The 23,060-nt window shown below is 31.4% G+C and overlaps 3 protein-coding genes across 8 annotated transcripts; 1 reads left to right on the forward strand and 2 right to left on the reverse strand.

The window, feature by feature from the left end:
* Positions 1–285: 285 nt before the first annotated feature.
* LOC127239675 (uncharacterized) lies at positions 286–8,316 on the reverse strand. Of its 5 annotated transcripts, none has more exons than XM_051257934.1 (8): positions 7,777–8,315; positions 6,252–6,470; positions 5,053–5,139; positions 4,232–4,378; positions 3,356–3,382; positions 3,114–3,209; positions 1,633–1,860; positions 286–610 (listed from the first exon to the last, which is right to left on the reverse strand). In XM_051257934.1, the coding sequence occupies exons 1-7, from the start codon at positions 8,014–8,016 to the stop codon at positions 1,660–1,662; spliced, it is 1,017 nt and encodes a 338-aa protein (XP_051113891.1). In that variant the 5' UTR covers positions 8,017–8,315; the 3' UTR covers positions 286–610; positions 1,633–1,659. The 5 variants fall into 5 exon arrangements, with proteins under 5 accessions (XP_051113891.1, XP_051113892.1, XP_051113890.1 ...); XM_051257935.1 differs by lacking the exon at positions 286–610 and adding an exon at positions 647–664; XM_051257933.1 differs by lacking the exon at positions 286–610 and having other exon boundaries at positions 1,482–1,860; positions 7,777–8,313.
* Positions 8,317–9,869: 1,553 nt separating this feature from the next.
* Positions 9,870–16,423, reverse strand: LOC127239674 (casein kinase 1-like protein 1). 2 transcript variants are annotated; one of them, XM_051257932.1, is made up of 14 exons: positions 16,129–16,423; positions 15,967–16,007; positions 14,546–14,615; positions 14,309–14,457; positions 14,087–14,182; positions 13,930–14,000; positions 13,768–13,829; positions 13,611–13,674; positions 13,457–13,541; positions 13,253–13,379; positions 12,329–12,411; positions 12,189–12,252; positions 11,958–12,091; positions 9,870–10,485 (listed from the first exon to the last, which is right to left on the reverse strand). In XM_051257932.1, the coding sequence occupies exons 1-14, from the start codon at positions 16,202–16,204 to the stop codon at positions 10,222–10,224; spliced, it is 1,386 nt and encodes a 461-aa protein (XP_051113889.1). In that variant the 5' UTR covers positions 16,205–16,423; the 3' UTR covers positions 9,870–10,221. The 2 variants fall into 2 exon arrangements, with proteins under 2 accessions (XP_051113889.1, XP_051113888.1); XM_051257931.1 differs by having other exon boundaries at positions 11,958–12,106.
* A 2,176-nt stretch (positions 16,424–18,599) lies between these two features.
* LOC127239866 (pentatricopeptide repeat-containing protein At1g08610) lies at positions 18,600–23,054 on the forward strand. The gene is made up of 2 exons (XM_051258214.1): positions 18,600–18,773; positions 20,942–23,054. The coding sequence occupies exon 2, from the start codon at positions 21,061–21,063 to the stop codon at positions 22,780–22,782; it is 1,722 nt and encodes a 573-aa protein (XP_051114171.1). The 5' UTR covers positions 18,600–18,773; positions 20,942–21,060; the 3' UTR covers positions 22,783–23,054.
* The last annotated feature ends 6 nt before the right edge of the window (positions 23,055–23,060 follow it).

A 23,060-nucleotide genomic window follows, 5' to 3' on the forward strand; every position in this document is an offset into this window, starting at 1 on the left:
TCAAACAAGCCAACTCATTAATAAGATAAACGAGTCGAGCTCAAACTAATGCATTATTCAACTATTATATTTATTTTAACTCTATTTATTGGCGGCAGTTACTGTGTTGAGATATAAAATTAAACAAAGCCCCGACAACACACAATATAAGCACAGAGATCACACAACACGGGTAAGGGACGAAGGTGACGGTTCAGGTTGTGTCGTGCCGATTTCTATAGTGACAAATGATTCAACAAGTTAACAAACAATAAATAAATTATGTTAACATAATACAAACACAACATACAAACGAATATCACACGATATAGGAACAATAGCACACCATATAAAAACACACACCACCTTACATAAAGTCAGACAAATACGAATTATACTAACATAATACAAATAAAACGTGTGATATAGTTCAACACAACACATGATATATAGACAAACAACACACGATATAGAGAAAGACAAACACATGAATTGTCCTTGTAAGAGATGACTTGGTGGTATGGGGATGAACTCGTGACCGTGAGTTCATGAGTTCGAACCTCAACGTCTCCGGGTCTTACGTGCCATACATGATTCGTCTAGTGTGACTTGTCTTGTTGGACCTACTTTGCTGTTTACTTTGTAAGATTTTTCACATGATTTTACTATTTCAACTTTATTTTTCCTAAAAAACATCAAATCAATATTTATTTATTTTAAAAAAATTAAATCTAATTTTACATTCAAAACATTCAAAACATCATTACATATTTATATCACATCAAACATCTATTTCAATTCTAAAATTTTATTATTCAAAATCAAAACCCAAAACCAAAACATCACAAGTAAAAACACCATCAATTATATTAACATAGTACAAAAATAACACGTGTTACAATTGATTTCAGCACAAAGAAGTATATCAATACAACACACCTAAATGCTTTTATTTAACACAATTTGTGCTATTTTATTGTTTTAAATGTGCAAATTGAAAAAATCTAAAGGTGTGTTTTTTTGGGGAGATTTCTACTATTTATCCAATTTTTTTTTCAAAAAAATCAAATCAAACATCTACCTTTTATTTTTTTATATTATACTAAAAATTAATTTTACATTCAAAACATCACATTAACACCTATTTATATCACATCATACAGATATTACAATTTAAAATTTTTACTATTCAAATTCCAACTCAAAATCCAAACTCTCAAACAAACACACAAGTAATTTACTATCCAAATCTCAACTATTACAATTGATGTCTTAATACTTATTTTTACACTATTTAATATTCCCCGTCATTCAAATTTATCTCACTTTTCTTTTTGGATTGTTGTCAAAATATATTCTCGTTTTTTTTTAATTAAAAAGTCATTACATTTTTGTATTTTTTACTATAAAAAGGAAAAACTAGTAATTATTACACACTTTTATTAAAACTCGTGTCCGGTCAAATGAACACACATTTGCATGACGGAGGTAGTATATAAATATCTTCAAAATATAATTTTTTTAACTAAAAAATATTACAATAAAAATATCCAAAATTTCAAAACTCGTCCAAAACATATGTAGACGCATTCGAATACTACACAAGATTATATGACAATCAAAGCACCGGAAAGTAGAGAGACTTTCTGTTACCTGGAAGGTGAAAACCCGGATGCGAAACTACAACTCGGCTACATTAATAGTCTTCTCTATGGCATCGATGCAATAGCCGACAGATTGTCCATTGGACATGGCGTCGGCTACTACTGCTCGAGCTCTCTCGTGGCGACGCAATGTTAGGACTGTATTGAGAACAGCCCATCTCACTTGACCATCTGCCTTCTTCTGAGTAAATCCCAAGCTTTTAAGTAATCTGTCCAACTGTCAAACAAGATTTCAATTCAAGAATTTGTATGTAGTAAGTGAAAAGATGCGAGCAAGAAAGGTTCGTTTTTGAAAAGATATACTCCCTCTGTGGCAATCCAAAGGAGCCATTCGAATTTTTGTAGTAGATTAAGAAATAATAGTATTTTATTAGTCAGTGAAAGTGTCTTTTAATTTTATGTATAAAGTAATGATATTTTAGAATTGGTGTATGATTACTTTTTTTAAAATATGAAATAATGAGACAAAATAACAAAAATAGTATTTTGAATAGAAACGGAGAGAGTATTATCTACAAACATTTGCGTTCAATGATAAAAATATAACATGTGAATAACAGTTCGAAGTTTTATCATTGAATAAATTTATAATAAAATTTACTTCTGTTTACTTGTGAGATTTTGGTATGATTTTAATATTCTATATTTTATTTATATTTTTAAAAAATCGAATTAAATATTTATTTTTATTTATTATATTACATTAAAATATAATTTTACATTTAAAGTATCACATCAAATAATTATTTCATTTTTTATCTATATATATAAGTCAGCATCTCATATATAAGTATTAAATTATCTTATAGTTACAATCAACAAACGGATGCATATATATATATATATATATTATTTTCGCTTATAAAATATTACATTAAACAACTATTACAAACACAAGCCAAATGTACAATAAACCTCTATTTACAAACATTTGAAAATTTTGATATTATTCATCAATAATAATTTTTTTAAAATGTCTCTTTTTTCTCACAAAATACGCAATCTTCTATTACTTTAAAATAAGAATACACTCTCAGTAAAACCTATATATATCGAATATATGAATTCAACATATTAAACTAAAAGGGATATTGTGTTACCAAGTGAGATGTTGATTTTTTTCTTATCAGCATTGGACTTGCTTTTATAATCTACAGTTGAATTTATTCTAACCCATAAAAAATATCAAATCAGACAAGTATTTTTCATTCCAAACACAACATCAATTATTCTTTTTATTCAAAACATTACATTAAAAAACTATTCTCGATTAAAAGTTTTCCGACTCAAAACATCTAAAACACATATAAACACACCAAACTATTCTTAAGCGTTTAAATTGGCAAGTAACCGGCATCGCAAGATTCCTCACATAACAAAGATTCACATGCCTCAACAGATAATCGACTAGTTGCATTATGAATCAGGAAGCGTGTGATAAATAAAGAGCATAGAGGAAAGGAAGATGACCGTATTGATATCCGCAAGACCTCCTTCTGCAGCTCCGAAGAGAAGATACTCAGTCGCCACACCGGCCAGCGCAATGCAAGTGAACTTGTTCAGTGTCTGAAGAAATTTAGCAAGAGAACTTACATGGCTCTTCATTAGTTTTCCTATTCTTATTAACCAATATTTAAAAATATATATATATATATAAAATAAATAAATAAACGACTACTTGTTATAAGAAGTAATGTAAAGAAGGAACCTACAGAGGCTGATACTTGTCCTCTACTCACCTGAAACATATATATATATATATAAACTCGGGCATCAGGGCTTTGTTTACATATATTTTCGAATAATTTTTTATATTGTTCATTAACAACATAATTTTTTAAGATAAAATCACATCAAATACCTATTTTGCATATAGAATATTACTATATTTTCACACAAAACATTACATCTAATACCTATATATATCACATTGATATTTCAAATTTTTTAATATACCCAAAACTCTTTCAAATTCCAAAACATTTCCCAAATAACTTTTGATGGTAATCAATAATGTCATTTAAAAAATGAAAAACACATTAAATATATTTCATTTAAGATATTACATAAAAATATATATATTTAACACCTATTTAAATTCCATCAAATATGTAGTTTTTATTCAAATTTTGTTAATATTTTCAAAACTCTTCAAAGTTCCAAAACATTTCCCAAGCCAAGCATATTATAAACACGACAAAAGTACATGCACAACTGATGGAAATTAACATTTCAAAGCATGTAAATTACATATAATCAAATAATGCCTATTTTAGCATTCATCAAATATTCTTATGCTAAATCTTTGTTCATCTTCGAACGCATTCAATCATAAAACAAATTTAAAAACGCAATATCAAAGGCAAGCACTACCATCATGTTAGAATCAAATCTCAGTTAGACTAATGATCCTTAAGCCATTTAAATGTATTGCTTGTGTTACAAATTGTAAGCTGAGTCTTTCGAAACTTATTTAAAAACAAAGCATTTAGAGCATCTCCTTCAACTTAGTGCAACGACTCAAAGCTTTCAACCACTTAGAAATTAATCTAATAATCATACCGTACGTTCACAATAAGTAAACTTACTTCCTCAAGAAATTCAAAGTCGACAAATGCAGTACCGGCTTGAACATTGAGAGATCCTTCCTTCTTGAAAGCATCCAAGCTGGTTATTGTGTATCCCTTGGGAAGGATTCCAATTAAATAAGCAATCAAGAAATGGCCTGCCTCGTGCTACATAAAATTAAAAAAGAAAGAAAAAAAAGAACAGTGATCAAAAAATGGTTTCGGTGATCTTCATGGTTAACAAATAAGTAGATACAAGAAGAACAAGTTTATTAGAGTGGGTTTCGTACATAGAAGAGAATTGTATAGAAATAAAATTGCTTAGAAAGAGAATTAGTTTTGAGAATGAAACTGATTCTTTTATCTAATATAACAGATAATTCAATAGAAAAGTATAATAGAATATCAATTGTTATTTATTAAATATATATAATACAAAAATTAATAATTAATAAAAATATGATTATGAAAAAACAAGTCATCCAATAAAATTCTACCATCAGTTTGCATAATTCTTCAATCACAACGGGCGGTGTGATGACAACAATAGTGAGAGATGAGAGTTTCAGGTGAAGAAATAATTAAAGAGAACTTTTTATATTTACCTCTTTTTCTCTTTTTTTTTTTTTTTTCAACTATAATTCTCTCTATTTCTCCATATATAAGAGAGAACTGAAAGTATAGAATGAAAAATAATTTATTTCTTAATCTTGAAAACTTAGGTCCAAACAAACAAAAGAAATATGCTTATTTCCTTTTCTGCTACCAATTCTTTAAACCAAAACACACCTTGCACCATACTAGGGATGGATGGGCACAGTCAGAGATAGATGAAATCTTACTTGAACAACCCTGTTATGGTACTTCTGGCTGAATGTGTGGCCAAGTGTATCAAGAACTAAGAAACTGATGCCACCATTGAAAGAAACCTGTAAACAATAATTGATGCAGTGTATAGTCGAGTAAAACAGACGTATGTAAACAGCTGAGTGAGCAATAGCCGATTATATAAGGTAGATACAAGCATCTTTAAATTCCTACATCCACAAAGGGTGTGCTGGTATCTATTTTTTATCTTGTTCACAGCAATCTAAATATTTTTGCCCTTGAAAAAACACATATTCATACTTACTTTTTATTAAAAACACAACATCCAAATACTATTTTCAAAACAAAAATTGCATTGGATGTATATTGTTTATTCAAAACATATATATAGATATATTATGTACGTTATCTCATCTGCTCAACTATTACATAACGTATATTAAGGCATATAGAATAAAATTCAAATTTGGAGGCTTGAGCAGAAAGTGAGTTTTCACTCAATCTTTTTATCCAACTCTATTTTTCTGCTCCAACTTTAATAGTGTACCTTTAAATTTGGCGCTACAGTAACTGTTTTTTGTGACATTATTTGAACCAAATCTTTCAAAATAAAAATTGCACCTTCAATTTATAAAAATTTAATCAATGCCAACATTAAAATAAAAATAGTAGGAGTTAAAATGGACATTCAAATAATATTGCAAACTAATACAGGCACAGAGGATGTGATTGTAATAGTGGTTCTGAATAAGCCACAACTAACCTATAAAATTTATTTCCTAAAATGATTGCATCCAACCCCTAATTTGCAATAATAACATTACATTAAAAAAGATGTGTCCTGGTTTTGATTTTAAATCAAAACTACCACTTCAGCTTGCTCGATTTTCAATAAAATAGATTGTTTTCTTTCATAAAAAATCACACGGAAATGTCATTTAAACTAAAATCCAAATAAAACTCTAACTTAAATCAAAACCATCAAGCACAAAATATCAACTAGAATATTTCCAAAATACTATTATACAAATTACTTGTTTTTCATTAAAAATTTTACTATTGCCAAACAACTAGAACATTTCCGAAGCATATCTACTCGCAAGCCAAATAGTTCGAAAATGCAACTTCACAAGTTAAAATTAAACCACAACCATAACATGACATAAAAAAATGGCACAACCAGCATTGCAGATGTACAGATAGAATGGCTTACCGCATCCAATGTCCAGAGGAACAACAAACCGAGAGACAAAAAGAGGATTTCTTGAGGGTTCAATTCGAGCACATTCCACGCAGAAATTCCTCCCACCAGAGCAGCAGCCTGAAGAGTCCTCTCTATAGCGCCCAGAGTTGAATCCACAGGCGACAGAAGAGATGTAGTTTCTATCCCATTCAATCTTAGCTCATCCAAAGTGTATAGCCTTTGTGGAATCTGCAATCAATCTACGAATTTGCGAATCAAAGCTGTTATGAGAAAACTCAGGAAATCAAGAAGAAATAAACAAAGATACAATAACACAACAGCTTGGTAATCCAGTTCGATCAAAATGATCTACGGTGCTGCCAAGCCAGAAATTTTACTATAGAATATGCAAACATACGTTAAAAGTGAAAATACATGTCTATTTATAAACTAGCCAATAATATCCAAATCATATCTAAAGCTTATTCAAATTTCATATTTAACAAAAGCCATATCTTCACATGAGAGCTCCAGAATTGCATGTTATTAATAATGAAATTATGGGTTTAGACATAATACAGATTCAATAGAATCAAATAAAATAAACATGACAGCATACAATGAAGTTAGAGTTCGAAACAGATTTCCTTTTTAGTAAAAAAGTACATCACTAATTTGGAATATTTTTACTATAGAAGACTAAAAATAATAATTATTATTCACTTTTATTAAGATCATAAGCAAATATTTGAGTACACAATTGGATGGAAGAGTAAGTATAAAAAACCACATTCGTCTAAAAACATCCAAAGTATACAACTCTAATATAAACAATAAATTGTGTTCTTATATCAAATTTCACTAAATTTTTATTATTCATCTAATTTTATTTTTTTTCGAAAAATACAAGTCAGCTACTTATTTTTTATTTTTTTTTATATTATGCTCCATCCGTTCCAATTCAAAGTACTTTTTCTATCATTTTTGTTTGTCTCGTATTATTTTCTTATTTAAAAAAAAAATAATCATACATTAATATTAAAATACCTTTTAACTTTTACTTAGAGTGTGTTTGTTGTACATTTTTATCAAACTTCTACCATTCATCCAAAATTTCCCAAAAACATCAAATCAAACGTCTATTTTCAATTTTTTTATTATAGTAAAAAATTAATTTTACATTCAAAATATCACATCAAATACATATTTATATTACATCATACAACTATTCAAATTAAAAAAATTTATTATTCAAATCTCAAACAAAAATCCAAATCTCCAAACAAACACATTTAAATTATAAATATATCATTACACATACAATTAATTTACACATTCCAATAATTAATAAAATACTTTTATTTCTTAATTTACTACAAAATTCAATCTTATATTCAAAATATCAGTCGTTATTTATTTATGTTGCATCATCAGCTATGATGCAACGTATGTAAATATCAATTAGTAACAGCATAGATAAATTGACCAATTGATGAATAAATAACTGAGATGAATTGAATTGAATTGAATTGGGGAAAAACAAACGCGGCGAAACCTGGCGAGCAGCGCCGAAGCAGGAGAGACCTCCAGGTTTGCCTTGCAAATTTCTGGCGAGATTCAAAGCAGCTCTATCGTTTCCTTTGCTCAATTCCTCGTCGATTTGCTCCAGAATCTGCAACCTCTCTCTGCCGCCGCCGCCGCCCGAAGAAGCTCCTAATTCACTCACGACTTTGCGATTCCAGCGGACGAACATCGCGGCGGCGGCGCCACCGTACACCGTAATGCGACTTGCCATGGAGCTCGAGACTCAGAAAGCGAACAACGATGGACCTCCCCCTTGGAATGTATTTGTAGCTTATCTTTTTCTGCTGTGATTTTGTTATAGCCACACAAACACGAGGCAGTCTGGCGGAGTGGAACGCTGTCGTTTTGAGGTAGCGTGCTTTATTCGTTGCTCTTTGAAGTTCTGTTCGGCGTGTACGTATATATATATATATATAGTCGGAGAATTCTCACCGTCGCCGGCGCCGGGGCCGGCAAACGGGACGGTCAACGCGGCAGTGCCGGAACGACTTATAAGTGTGCTCAGTAATTGCATGAGAAAGTTAGATTGTGTCATTCAGTGCATTGTTTTTTTTTTTTTTTTTTTTTATTAATTAGTTGATTAACTGATTCGATTAACTGTATTAAAATGTTTGGTAAAATAACTGTTTGATATTAGCTGTTTATACGTAAAATGACAATCGAGGACATTTCTATTTTATTCTTCTTTCTAATATATTCAATTACGTTCTTTTGAATTTAGAATGTTTAAAATTTTTTGTTATTAGTTATTAAAAATTGTAAAAGTGTTATAAAACTATTAATTTTTATTACAGTTAGATTTAAGAAATAATATATTTTTATTAAAATATATAAATAATTTTTTTTATTGAAAATGATGTAAAATATAAAATAATAAATTTTTCTTATATATATTTATTATGTTAGTTATCGATTAGTTCATTATAATTATAATTTTCAATAAATTTAATTTATTTTTAGTATAAAATTCGTATAATGTAATTTTAATAAAAAAATAAATTATTAATATTTATATTTTTTTTTATTTTATGTTGATTTTAATAAATTTATATATTTTTACAATTAAAATAATTTTTATATAAAAATTAATTATTTTAAATTTATAAAAGTAAAACTATAATATAATAAAATATTCTAATATAATTAATAAATAATAAAAATATATTTATTTGTGTGAAATGTATAATAAATTTTTAAGAGCATACAAGGAATAAATTTTTATTTTTTATTTTTTTTTTACAGAAAAAGCTATTTCAAAACGCTGAGTAAGTTAGTTTTTCAGAAATTAGCTTTTGGGTCTAAAAAGCTATTCCATAAAGCTAATTTACCAAACACCTAAATTAGCTTTTTGACTGGTCAAATAGCTAAAACTCTTAAAAAAAACCATTTGCCAAACACCCCCTTAATATTACATGAAACAATTATTTTATTTTTTTTATATTATTCTATAAATTTATTTTATATACAAAACATTGCATCAAATAATTATTTCAATTTAAATATTTATTATTCAAAATTAACCCAAAAACTAAAATCCACCGACAAACACACCTTTGCTCTCTTTGTTTGTTAGAAATTACAGTGAAAAATTTAATAATCAGTCCCAATAAAAACAAAAACAATCAATTTTAATTCCATTTTCAATTATGTAAACCAAGGGTGTGTTTGTTTGGAGGATTGAATTGGATTTACACTATTCATCCAATTTTTTTTCCCAAAAAATATCAAATCAAACAACTATTTTCATTTTTTATATTATACTAAAAAAACAATTTTACATTCAAAACATTACATCAACACCTATTTATATCACATCATACAACTATTCGAATTCAAAATTTTTACTAATTCACTTTTATCCTATATATATTTGATTAAAAAAATATCCCAACAAATCACGTTCACATCACGGGGTGCTATAAAAAAAATAAGTCCAACAAACACGGCGATGTTAAAATACAACACGGCCGTGTTAAAAATTAGTATTGAAATTCTTTTAAATGCATTTAAAGTTAATTATTTATGTAATATTTTATATATATAAAATGCTAAAACTTGTAAAAATAGCCCAAATTTCTATGTTATCAAAAGAAAATAAAAACACCAATATTAGCAGTAGCAGTAAGAAGAAGTAGGAGTGGGCAATTTTACAATTCAGAAACCAAACAAACAAACAAAGGGTGGGTTAGAACTTAGAAACGATGAACGAATCCCAAGCAGACAATAAGAGAAGATGTAAAGACAGGAGGCCGAGGAGGAGGAATAGCACATGGAATTAAAAGACCCACAAACCACACCAACAACCAACCTTACCCACCACAAACCACACCAATTCTTCTGCGTCGTTATCGTCGTCGTCGTCGATGTTTGTCGAACGCTACTAATTAATGCCGATTTACAGGAATATATTACGTCTTTAATGATACCTTTCGTCGTCGTCAAAATGCAGATTCTCGATGCCCTTAACGGCAGCATCGTAGTTCTTGGTGCTCGAACTGTTCCTACTTGAAGGGCCATTGTGCTTCGGGGGGTCGGAGGCTCTTTGGCTGCTCGATACTCGGTTTCCCGTCGCGGGACTCGTCTCGGGCGTGCGGGAGCGAGTCGGGTCCGAATCGTTTCCGGAAACAGCAGTTCGTCTTTGCGCTCCGCTTGACCTCCCGAAGAAAGTCGAGCTCGAGAGCTGCCACAAGATAAAGTGCGCAAAAGTCGTGAAATGCATGTGCGCCGTGGAGTTTAAAGTTTCTCAATAAAATATCAAATCAGACATCTATTATTGTAGTTTTTTATATTATATTAAAAATTAATTTTACATTCAAAATATCACAACAATACCTATTTATATTAGATCAATCAATTATTTTAACTAAAAATTTTTACTATTCAAAAACTAAATACAAAATTCAAACTCCACAAACACACAAGATAGATGAACTAGGTGCACATAAACCCACAAATCATGATTTGTGTTTAAAAGTGTCCGGGTTTTAGTTCCCGGTATAAATAGGTATTTGATGTATTCCATTTGTCGGCCAAAATTAAGCAAGTATAAGTTTGACGATGAGGAAGTAATATTTGAATTTCTAAAAATAAATTAACTAAGATAAAAGAAATAAAAGACACGTGCTCTCTCCATCCATCAAATTTACTCACTTTTTTTAGTCCGACTTTTAAATTTACCCTATTACTAATTTTGATAAAGTCAACCACTGATATTTAACTGTTATTTTTCATTCAACACTTATTTATATCAAGGGTGTGTTTGACATGAATCAGCAGTTAGATTTGACTATTAGCTGTTTTTATTATTAGTTATTTGAAATTACGAATGTGTTATAAAATATTGTTTAATTAATTTTAGATTGAAAAAAATAATAGTATATATTTTTATTAAGAAATATGTATTTTTTATTAAGAATGATGTAAACTATAAAATAATAAAATTTTGGTATATATATTTATTATATTAATTATTGATTAATTTATTATATTTATATTTTTTAATAAATTTATTCTATTTTATTTAATTTTAATACTATAAAAATAAAATAATAATAAAAACATAATTATAGTTTACAAATAAAATTAATTATATATAAAAATTAATTAATTTAAATTTATAAAAATAAAATTATAATTTAATAAATAATATATTAAAATCATTTATAATTACTGCAGTATAAAATATATTTATATGTATGTGAAATAAATAATAACATTTTAAGGACAAATAAGGAATAAATAAAATTAAAATGAAAAACCTCTTTCAAAACTCGGGTTATATAGCTTTTTAGAAATTAGTTTTTTGGGGGCCAATAAGCTATTCAAAACAGTTAAAAGCTCTTAAATAAGCTAAAGCTCTAGAAAAAGCCAAACACCCTCCAAATGTCACTACATTTATTACGTTATTTTCTTCTTTTCTTTAATTTTTAACTAAATTTCCAAAAATACCCCTAACTACCATCTTACTTTTATCATTTTTCCAATAAAATATTCATTTTCTTAATCTCCGTACCCAACGGAAGGAGTATATTTGATTTAATGATTTTTGAAAAAATATAGAATGAATAGTACGAGACCAAATTCAAACCTTAAAAATAAAAAATGAGACAGGTAAAAGTAAAACGACAATGATAATAGAAATTCTCAGCTTACCACAGCATCCTTGCTAGTCGAATCATTTGCAGGACTTTTCTGCCTGGCTATGCTAGCAGGATTAATGAGCTGTACAGAACTTCTTCTGGAAGGATCCGCCGAAGAAGGTCCAACTTGAATCCCCTCTTCTTCACCTGCGGCAAAAAAGGCTGAGAGTGTCTCAAAACAGGGTTTTTAAGGAACAGCCGTGACCTAAATAAGATATCATGGAGACAGCTCTGATGAAAATACCCGGCAGACGTTCGCCGCTGGGAACTGCAGGGGGTAGTCCCGAGCTTGTCCCTGCATTGGGACCCTAAAAGATACACGGATCATCGAATGCAATATAATGGGATTGCGCTTTGAAATTTGTTGCTTGTTAAATCACTTACAAGTGCGCGAGGAGGAGGAGCCGCCATTTGAGACTGCTGGTACTTTAAAATGGTCCAATCGAAAACGTAGTCGAATTGGAAACCTGCAAGAATAATAATATACATATAAATAGATCTCGTTTTTAGTCAACTTCTTCGGCTTGGGGAAACATGTCGAATGTGTTCATTTTAGTGTTAAAGATACGCGATTACCAAAAGATATTATGTAAAAGATACAATGTATAATAATCAATATATATATATAACAATAAAAGCCACCAAAAATATACAAAGCATCATTCTTACAGGGTGTATTTGTTTATGGGGTTTGAGTTTTGAATAATAAAATTTTAAATTAAAATAGTAATTTGATAAAAATTTTGATGTTTTGGAGAACTTTTTCTACCACCAGAAAATTTTCACAATTCACCTTACATCACAACAGAGATATTTAAAACTATAAACACTCGGGTGTGTTTGTGGGTTTGGATTTTTGAATAGTAAAAAATTGAATTTGAATAGTTGTTTGATTTGATATAAATAGACATTGATGTGATGTTTTGAATGTAAAATAAATTTGTAGTATAATATAGAAAAGAAAAACAACTGTTCGATTTGATATTTTTTGTGAGAAAAAAGAATTTAAATAGTAAAAACCTGCGGTGAAACCCACAAAATAACACAGCCTGGTTTAAGGATTTTGGCAAAATTTTACTATTCGCTAAAAAAATTTTATTCAAAAAACACCAAATAAAACACCTATTTATTATTTTTAGGTTACAGTAAAATTTTATATTCAAAATATCACATTAGCACCTATTTATATCACACCATATAACTATTCAAATTCAAAATTTTACTGTTCAAAACTCAAACTCAAATCCAAAATCCAAAATCCAAAACCCCAACGAAACATAGTCTCTCCTAGTAAAACCAACATTTTACCTTCACGAATGAAGAGATCACGGAAAATTCTCTTGAGATAAGAATATTCAGGCTTGTCTTCAAATCGCAGTGAGCGGCAGTAATGAAAATAAGATGCAAATTCAGTTGGATAACCCCGACATAATGCCTAGAAAGAAAGTCAGCAGTCATACACCCACACAAACCACACACACTTCCTAATATAATATTCGAGAATAAAGTTACCTCAATGGAAGTTTGAACTTTTTTCTCACTTATCCTCTCATATTTCTGTTTTTTAGTTCCCGCTTTTAGTCCCTGCCAAGGAAGGCTGAATCGAGCACATGTCAAACTACGAACCTCAATAAACTGTAAGGAATAAAATGGATATAGTGGTTACCTTCCTCTTAAGAAATACATCAATACAAATCCAAGCGATTCCAAATCATCTCTCCTACTTTGTTCTATATAAAAGAATGAGAAAAAATTTCAAAAATGGAAGAACATTAGCAAATAAAAGTGTAGGATAATGAAGAAAAACAAAAATAAACCTCTACCTATTCCGAGATGAGTATTCATACTGGCATATCGAGCTGTTCCAGTCAAGTTTTTGTTCTCCCTGCAGTTTCGCAAAAACGAATGTGGATTTACAATCATAAGAAAAATTGAAATGTTAATGAAACGCAACAAATAAAATAATCAAGTCACATTAACCTCACCTATAAGGGATGTGTTGGTGTGTCGAACTGTCCCTAAATTTCTTTGCAAGACCAAAGTCAATGATATAAACCTAATATTGGTGGTCAGATAAAACATAAATTTTAAATACAAATTCAATTCATTCTCTAATAGAACAAAGATGAATTAGACAAGGACCTGGTTTGCACGACGACTCAAGCCCATGAGGAAATTATCAGGCTTGATATCTCGATGTAAAAATGATTTTGAATGTACAAATTCAACCCTATTGATCTGAACAATTAGAGAGAAATTATCATATAATTAAATGTCAAGAAAAAAAAAAAAAAAAAACGTCTCTTTTAGTAACCCCATTGGATCGAATTCGAATCTATAGTAGAAGACGAGAACAGTATTAACCATTTGATCAGCGAGCATGAGAACTGTCTTCAGGGAAAATTTCCTACTGCAAAAATTGAATAAATCTTCAAGGCTGGGTCCAAGCAAGTCCATAACTAGAACATTATAGTCTAATTCAACACCAAACCATCTCACATTTGGTATCCCGGCTGCAATTAGTATTTCTAATCTTAGTGCCCAGATAAATTGGAATGAGTGTTGCTAAGTAAAAAATGAAAAGAACTGAAAAATCATTACTTCCTCCCTGCAAAATTCTGTACAGTTTTGACTCGTACAGCAACTGAGGATGCTTTGTCTTCACATTTTCCTGAAAGCATTAGTATTATGTGAAAATGAACACAAGCAACAAAAATTCACAAGAAATTTACATTAAGTTGCACACAGACCAACGACCCACCAAACCATCAAATATATTAGCACCAAATTTATATCAAAACATGATGTAACCTGCATACACAGCAGGTGAGGTTTATGAAGTCGGTGAATTTTTTTTCTAAGTCTTGTAACTCAGTAATCATTTGATTCTGACTCCATTTCTATTCATATCCATCCAGACTCTATGTTAATATGAGCAATAATCTTCATACATGGAGAGCTTTTTGAGATACTTTTATTTAAAGCATACATACAGAAAAGAAACAACAACCACAACAACAACAAAAAAACAATTCATCAATTTAAATAAGATATTATGCTATTTATATAGTCATATATTGAAGTTGAAGAACATTTACAAAACAATTTAAAACGGCATCTGGCTTCCAACTGCATCCATCTAAAACCATGATCGAGTTTAATTTGCTTGGAATAAGAAGATTGTCCAAGCCAGTCATATTCAATACATGTCAGGCCATAAAACTAGCATACAACAGTGTATGTTATGAGGACTAGATATTGATATGCAGCCCTGGTTTCTCCAAACAGAAAACAGGTTTATGTTTTAAAAATAATAATAGTACGAAATAAACAAACAAAAAAAATTCTTTTATAAATTCAATTTGTCAACCAAACATTTTCCAGCAGGTTGTACCTATTAGAGTTACTTATTTCTTAGACCGCCCACCACAGTTTATGCAAACGTGCAACAGATTCGTGACCAAGAGCAACCATACTATGGCTTTCGAGAGCGATTCAAAGCATAATCAAACACTGCAGCAATGAGCATGGTTGGGTTCCACTAAGCCGTCCATGAGTGAGAACAAATAGCTCATAACAAACGGCATAACTTCCTGATTAACTAAGGTAAACAAAAGTTTCATATCTAACTACATATACAAGTGGTCCTTTTGTGTTGACAATCAAATGATAAAAGTATAAGCTCGTCGAAGGATTACAGAAACTAATACAATAGATACTAATAAACACCAATTCCGAGGCTCCAACAAAACAGAAACTAAAATATTGCTAATCCATCCAAAAAACAAAACAGTAATCCCACATACACAAAAAGCAAGCTGATTAACTTCATTAAACTGCACATTTAAGCTCGACTTCACAACTCAGCCAGTAAACAACAGAACCACGAACGACAACTTCAAGACAAGAGCAATAACTTCATACATACAAAACGACAAAAACAAATCCACCAACCAAACAAAAAATGGCAAAAAAAAAAAAAGAAAAAGAGGGAAATTGAACAGAAGACCACACAAACTCACCAGCTTGATTGCCACCTCCTCATTAGTTTGAACATTTGTTCCTGCACCAAACAAAAACACCAAAAATGAACTCTCCACCAGCAAACACTATACACCAAAAGCATAAACGAAACCAGAAAAAAAATTAAAAAATTAAGAATAAAAAAATTCCAAAAACCTTACCAAGATAGATCTCACCAAAGGATCCGCTGCCTATTTTCCGACCTAATCGGTACTTGCTCCCAACGCGAGGCTCCATCGACGCAGAACCAAAGCTTCAACTAATCCAACACACTCAGCACACCAAATCCATCCGCAATCAACCACAAATTCGAGATCTACACTCCTTAACTAGGTAGAATCGAATTAAATTGAGTGATTTAATGAGGATTTATTCTCTGTTCAAACTGCATGACAGACGCTAGGGTTTGGCTTCCATTAACAGCAGAGAAAATGGTAAGAAATCCGCTACAGTGTTTGACAGCACATAGATATATAAAAATATACAGAGTTGGAGAAAAAGGGTGAATGGGGGAGTGAGTACACGCGCGGACATGGCGCGTGGAGGAAAGTTGTGAATTCTGGAAGACAAAGAAAAGAACGGTTGAATGGATTGAGTAGCGTACGCAGACCGTGACCACGTGACGTCCCTTTTTGTCCAACCTGGGCACCGTGGACCTGTCACGTGACCCCATTTTCCATCTGGCATTTTTCTTTTCCTTTTTTTTTTTTTTTACTAGAAATGGGCATCGAATCGGTTATTTGTAGATGGGGTTGGTATTAAAAATTTCGGATAGTGTAAAGTTTTATTCGATTTGTTTTCACGAATCAATAAATCTTCTTAAAAAAAAATAATAAAATATTAATATAGTATACATATTTATTATTTTTATATTAATTAGATAATTGTATCTTAATTTTTTAAATACATTAAGCTAAGGTGCCTAAATTTCTAATTTTATTATTTTGATATTTAGAAAAGATTTTTTTAAAAAAATTAAATTTAGCATAAATATACACTTTTTTTATTTTTTATTGACTTGTTCTATTAAAAAATCAACGAAATGTGACACGAAATAGCCGGATTGTTTTGTTTACACAACATACTTTCACTCATTTGATACTATTTATTTTTTAAAAAAATTACATTAAATACATTTTTTTTTTCACAAAATATCAAATCAAATACTCCTTCCGTCCCAAAAGTATAGTCATGTGTTGGGCACGAAATTTAAAAAATATTGATATTATATTTGTAGTTGGTAACATGTAAGAATAAATGAGTTTTTTGCCCTTACCCTCGTTAGTATATTCGTGTAAAAAGTTGTAGCAATTCTGTAACAATAATAAAAAAGTATGAATAATTTTTATAATGATATAGTTATTTATGAAAATGAAACTATTGATTTGTTTTAAGAAACACAAAAATGGTAAACAATATTGTATTAGAAGAGTACTAAATTCTTATTTTTTCAAATCTGCTAAACAAACCCATAAATTTACAATCTTTATTACTTAATACAATAATATAGTTAATAATAATATACTCCCTCCGTCCCAGATACCGTGTTTAACATGGTATTTTAGGAGGGGTGTAATTAGTAGATAATTAAGAATGTATTAGTGAAAATAATTATCCTATAATATAAATCATTATAAGATAAGATTAAGATAACTAATTCGTTTAATTAAAATTTAAAAAAAATAAAATTTAAAAATTTAAAATGAGATTAAAGTGTGTAATCATTTTTCAAAAAGGAAAGTAACATGGTATAGTATATGGGAAAGACAGAAACGGCAACGTGGATATGATATCTGCAACAGATGGAGTATTATTTTAAAATACACATTATTAAAGTAATGTTCACTTCATCCAAAAAATAAAAAATAAAATTAGTCATTAAGTAATAATATTTAATTAGTTAATAACACTGAAGTATAAGTTATAATCAGTAAAAATAACTCATTGGTGTGAAGATGAACCATAATCGTAAAATTTCAAACATGGCTATGAATTGGTCGTCAGCCCAACACGGTTTAGGATTACTTCGGCTCATCTTATACAAAAAAAAAAAAAAAAATCAACCGGCCCAAATTGTCGGAGTGAATATTATATACTCTCTCCGTCCCACATAATTTGTTCATATTTTATATTTTCGTATGTCCCACATAATTTGTCCATTCTTTTTTTGAAAATATAATTATACACTTTAATCTCATTTTAAATTTTAAATTTTATCATTTTTTTTAATTTAATTAAACTATTTAGTTATCTCACTCTTAATCCACAATTATTTTTATTATACGGATAATTATTTTTACTAATACACTTCTTAATTATTTACTAATCACACCTCATCTAAATTCCAGTATATACAGTAATAAACCCATAATACATGGGACGGAGGGAGTATTTATTTTAGTCACAAAATAAATATTAAAATTTTAATATTTTTAAAAACATAAATTTTTATTATAAATCATTAATAATTATAAAAAATTATGGGAATTACAATATTCAATTGTAAAATTTTAAAAAACTCAGAGTAATTGAAAAATATGTATATATATATAAATTTCAAAATTCTCAAAAAATAAAAATAAAAAGTTAATAGTAATCCCGTGAAAGTTCTTCAAATAATTATTTGAGTTCGATATCTACTAGGCGAATACATGCCTAAATAAACTTTTGTACGGTACTGAATTGTTAGGTTCAACAAATACGATCACCTGCCCTAATTCCGGCGCATAAACCCTAACCCCATCCGCCCGCCGGCCGCCGTCGCCTCTGGCCACTGTTCAGTCGTTCAAGGTCCGATTATGCGAAGGTATGTATGTAATTCGGAGGGTTAATTTTTTATGTTGTTCGATGTGTGTTTTTTCGCTTCACCTCAATTACCTGTGTCGTTGTTATTGCGTTGAGGAGCTTTGAGGCGCAGTGAGGACGATAGAATAAACTTGTTATCTTATCCTTGTTGAGCTTTATGCGGACGTTTATTGTTGATTTGCGGTATGTTTATGCTGATAGTGATGTTCAAGTCTGGAATTGAAGCATTTTTCGATGTTCTTGTCGCATTTCGTTTGTTAATTTTAGAGCAATTTTGAATTATGTAACTGGCCATAGTTTAGGTAGGGTTCATGGTGAATTTGAAATGGCTTATGTTACAGAGGAAATTTGTTTAAGTGGTTGGAAAGATAGTGTTGTTATGTGTAGAACGTATTAGAATAGTTGTCAATAGCACTCGATAAGGCGGTAATAGTTGTGTAGTGGAACGCCGCCGCCGCTAATGTAGCTCTGTGACGCCGTATGGCATTTAGGGCTTAAGCGGGCGCCTTTTAAATTAAATAATACTATTTTCGTCCACTTGAAAGAGTTACATTTGCTCGGATATATATTAGCATTTTAATGATATTTTGTGTAATTAGACGAGGAATGAGGGTTTATTTATTATGGAATGATATTTGGGTAAATAAATGTGATTGGAAAGGTATTTATAACATGTAATGGAGTACACGTTTATTAAATAAGAAAATGTAATTCTTGCAAGTGTATAACCAAAAATGTATAATGTGTCTCTTGCAAGTGGATAGATGGAGTGTATTATAATCTTTATTATTATAAGTAGGTTTTGATTTTACGATATAATATTATATTTGTTATTTGGTTAATGTAGATTTTATACTATTATAGTATAGTATACTGTAGTTACTTCTAGTTATAGAAAGAGAAAAAACATTACGGCATATGACGAACATATAATGAAAAAAATGAATGAAATGAAGAAGAGGAACCATCTTTTCTCAAACCTTTTTTTTTTTAAAGTATATAATAATTTATATAGATATATTGTTACATTTTTAAATAGCAATCATCATGCTATAGTATTTTAGAGGTTGACTGCTACGTAACAATATCCGAGATTGACAACTATGCATATTAGTTGTTCATTTGGAAACCTGGCTGAATGACTGGCATCAAATTTAGATTTGGCATAAAAAATTGGAGCATGTTTGGTATCTGGTGAATGTGAGCACTGAAAATGGGCTTTACAAATTTATACTCAATATATGTATAGTGATTGTTAGATGATACTGGGAGCAAGGGTTGATCTAATTCTGCAATACTTCAATCATAGTCGTAGTTTTATAATTTCCATTTCTTCATCTTGTCTTATAAGTATCTCACCGATAATCTTACAAGTCTTTCGGATATGTAATAAGTCATAAGAGCACGTGTATGGATGTGATAAAGATGCTAGATCGATAAATTTAAACTATATAGAAATTATATTTTCTCTGAATACTGATGAAGTGTTAAATACTCCCTCTGTTTGAATACTTTTATGTGAGTATAGAGACTAAGAAATAATGGTATTTTAATGTTAACGCGTGGTAAGTAAAAAGTAAACTAAGGGTTTTATGAGAAATTTATTAAGGAGTTATAAAAAAGTAATAAGTACGTAAAAAAAAAAGTAGTGGCAAAATTGTTAATTATTGTAAAAGTAGAGGTAATTACATTGTGAGGGGTTAAAGTGTTTTACTATAAATATACTTATGTATAAGTTTAACGGACAATAAAAAATAAAAGTAAAAGATACTCCATCCGTCCGGCTAATAAGTATACATTTACTTTTAGCGTGGAGTTTAAAAAATAATATTATTTTAATTGTAGTTGGGTAGATAAAAGTAGTGTTAGTATAATTTTGTCCTTGCTTTTTTGTGTAAGAGTAATAATGTGACGGTAAAGTAGAGGTATTTGTGGGAAAAAATGGGGTAAGTAATGAAATTGTTACTTTGTAATTTAACAACCCAAAATAGAAATATGTATACTTTGGCTGGACGGAGAGATTATAATTTTAGCGAACGAATAAATTATATTGACTTCTTGCTTTATTTTCGTTGTAGAAATAATACGAACAAATGTGTATGAAATTATGTTTTGATGGCCTTGTATATAATGCTATCTGAAAATTGCTCCTTCGAATTTTTTCTGCAGTTTGAATCAATAAACGGGCTTTATATGAAGAAATTGGCTTTTCGATCCTTTGGATGATTCCGCATGAGGTTGAATAGTTGCTTCTGAAGAAATTGGTATTCGTTTAATTGAGGAACGGAATGGCCTTTAAGTGTATACCACTGAAATCAACAGCCGAGGTTCATAATATCCATGACGTGAACTGTATCGCCTACCAAGTCAATCCGAATCACGATTTCTTCCATTATCAGCATAAAAGAGCTCTCGTACCATTCCGAGCGGGTAGCTGCAAGATTCAATCAGGTCTACCCTTGAGCAAAATCAATGGCAGAGGAACGATTCCTTCATTGAGGTGTGCATCGCAGCAAGCAGGTGTTTATCTCGATAGGATTTCCGAGGGCAGTAAAAAAGAGTCGAAATCAGAAGGATACAAGAAGTCCTACTCTCGTCGCCAACAGTCCTCTTTGGGTCGGCCGTTCGTCGAAAACGGTGAGAAGGCTAACAATGAGATTCTCCAAGGTTTATGTCACCGAGGGAAGCTGTTCGATGCCGTGAAGGTAGTAAATTCCATGACTCGTATAAGCCAAATCCCGGATTCTGAATGCTGCATAAAGCTGATCCGAGGGCTCGTCAATCTCGACCGGACAGACAAAGCCGCTAAGGTTCTCGATCTAATGGTCCTAACCGGTGAGGTTCCCGACATTATTACCTACAACATGTTGATCGGTGGTTTGTGTCGGAACGAGAATCTCGGTGCTGCCGTCGATGTCTTGGAAAGCATGAGCTCGAGCGGTTGCCCTCCGGATATAATCACTTACAACACGATAATCCGTGCGATGTTCGATCACGGTAGATACGACGAGGCGATCGAATTTTGGAAACATCAGCTGCAGGGAGGATGCCCGCCGTACGTCGTCACGTACACGATCCTCGTCGAGTTAGTTTGTAAACATATCGGAGTGAGTCGCGCCCTGGAAATGATGAAGGATTTGACGGCCGAGGGATGTTACCCGGATCTCATAACGTACAATTCGATGATCAATCTGTCGGGGAAACAGGGGAACTACGAAGACGTGATGATGATCATCGAGAATCTGTTCTCCCGCGGGATGACGCCGAACATCGTGACGTACAACACTCTGATCCACTCGTTTTGCTTGTTCGGGTACTGGGACGACGTCGACGAGGCCCTTTTACTCATGAACGAAACGTCGAACCCACCGACGGTGATCACTTACAACATATTGATCAACGGCCTGTGCAAGCACGGCCGTCTCGATCGCGCCGTCGATTTCCTCGCCCAGATGGTCGATCGAGGCCTGTCTCCGGATATAATCACGTACAACACGCTCCTACGGGCGATTTCGAAGGAGACGATGATCGATCACGTCGTTCAAATCCTTCGCGGGATCGGCGAAACGAGGTGCTCCCCGACGGTAATCACTTACAACATTGTGATTGACGGGTTCGCCAAGCAGGGTTTCATGGATCGAGCAATGGACGTTTTTGAGCACATGGTGGAATTCGGGCCGGCACCCGATAATATAACGTACCGTTGCCTTCTGTGGGGGTTCTGCCGAGTCGATCTCGTCGAACCCGCCGTCGAGCTCCTGAGAAAGATCGGGAAAGCCACCCGGCGCAGGATTAGGGAAAACTGCTACAGATTTATAATCCACAGGCTGTGCCAGAAGAAGGAGGTCGACACCGCCGCTCAAGTCGTCGAAATGCTGGCGTCGAGTCGAAGCAGGTACGATCCTTCTCTGTGTTCGAATATCGTTCATGGAATACACGCTGCAGGTATGATCGTTGAAGCTGTGGACCTTCGGAAGAAACTGGTGAGCAAACATCTTTTGAAGGAATAGCTTTTTGCGGCGAATCATTCAACGGCTCTCCCGTTCGATTTGTTCTGCCGAGCGGTTCGAGAGCTCGGCGGCTGGATATGAAGAGTATTTTGCAGGTACGTAGTTCTACATATGAGGTAAAAATTGTTCAATTGAATTATGTGGGTCTCTCTATGGATTTAATTTGAGTGCTTCTTTTGCATGTAGTAATTTCTGAGGCTTTATGTGTGCATTATATAGGATGTTTTTTTGTTAAATTTATTTTGGTGAAGTTTATTGGGTGTGTTTGGTTGCGGGTT

Source organism: Andrographis paniculata, unplaced genomic scaffold, assembly GCF_009805555.1.
Source record: "Andrographis paniculata isolate CXL003 unplaced genomic scaffold, ASM980555v1 Contig78END, whole genome shotgun sequence".
In the NCBI taxonomy this organism is placed as follows: domain Eukaryota; kingdom Viridiplantae; phylum Streptophyta; class Magnoliopsida; order Lamiales; family Acanthaceae; genus Andrographis; species Andrographis paniculata.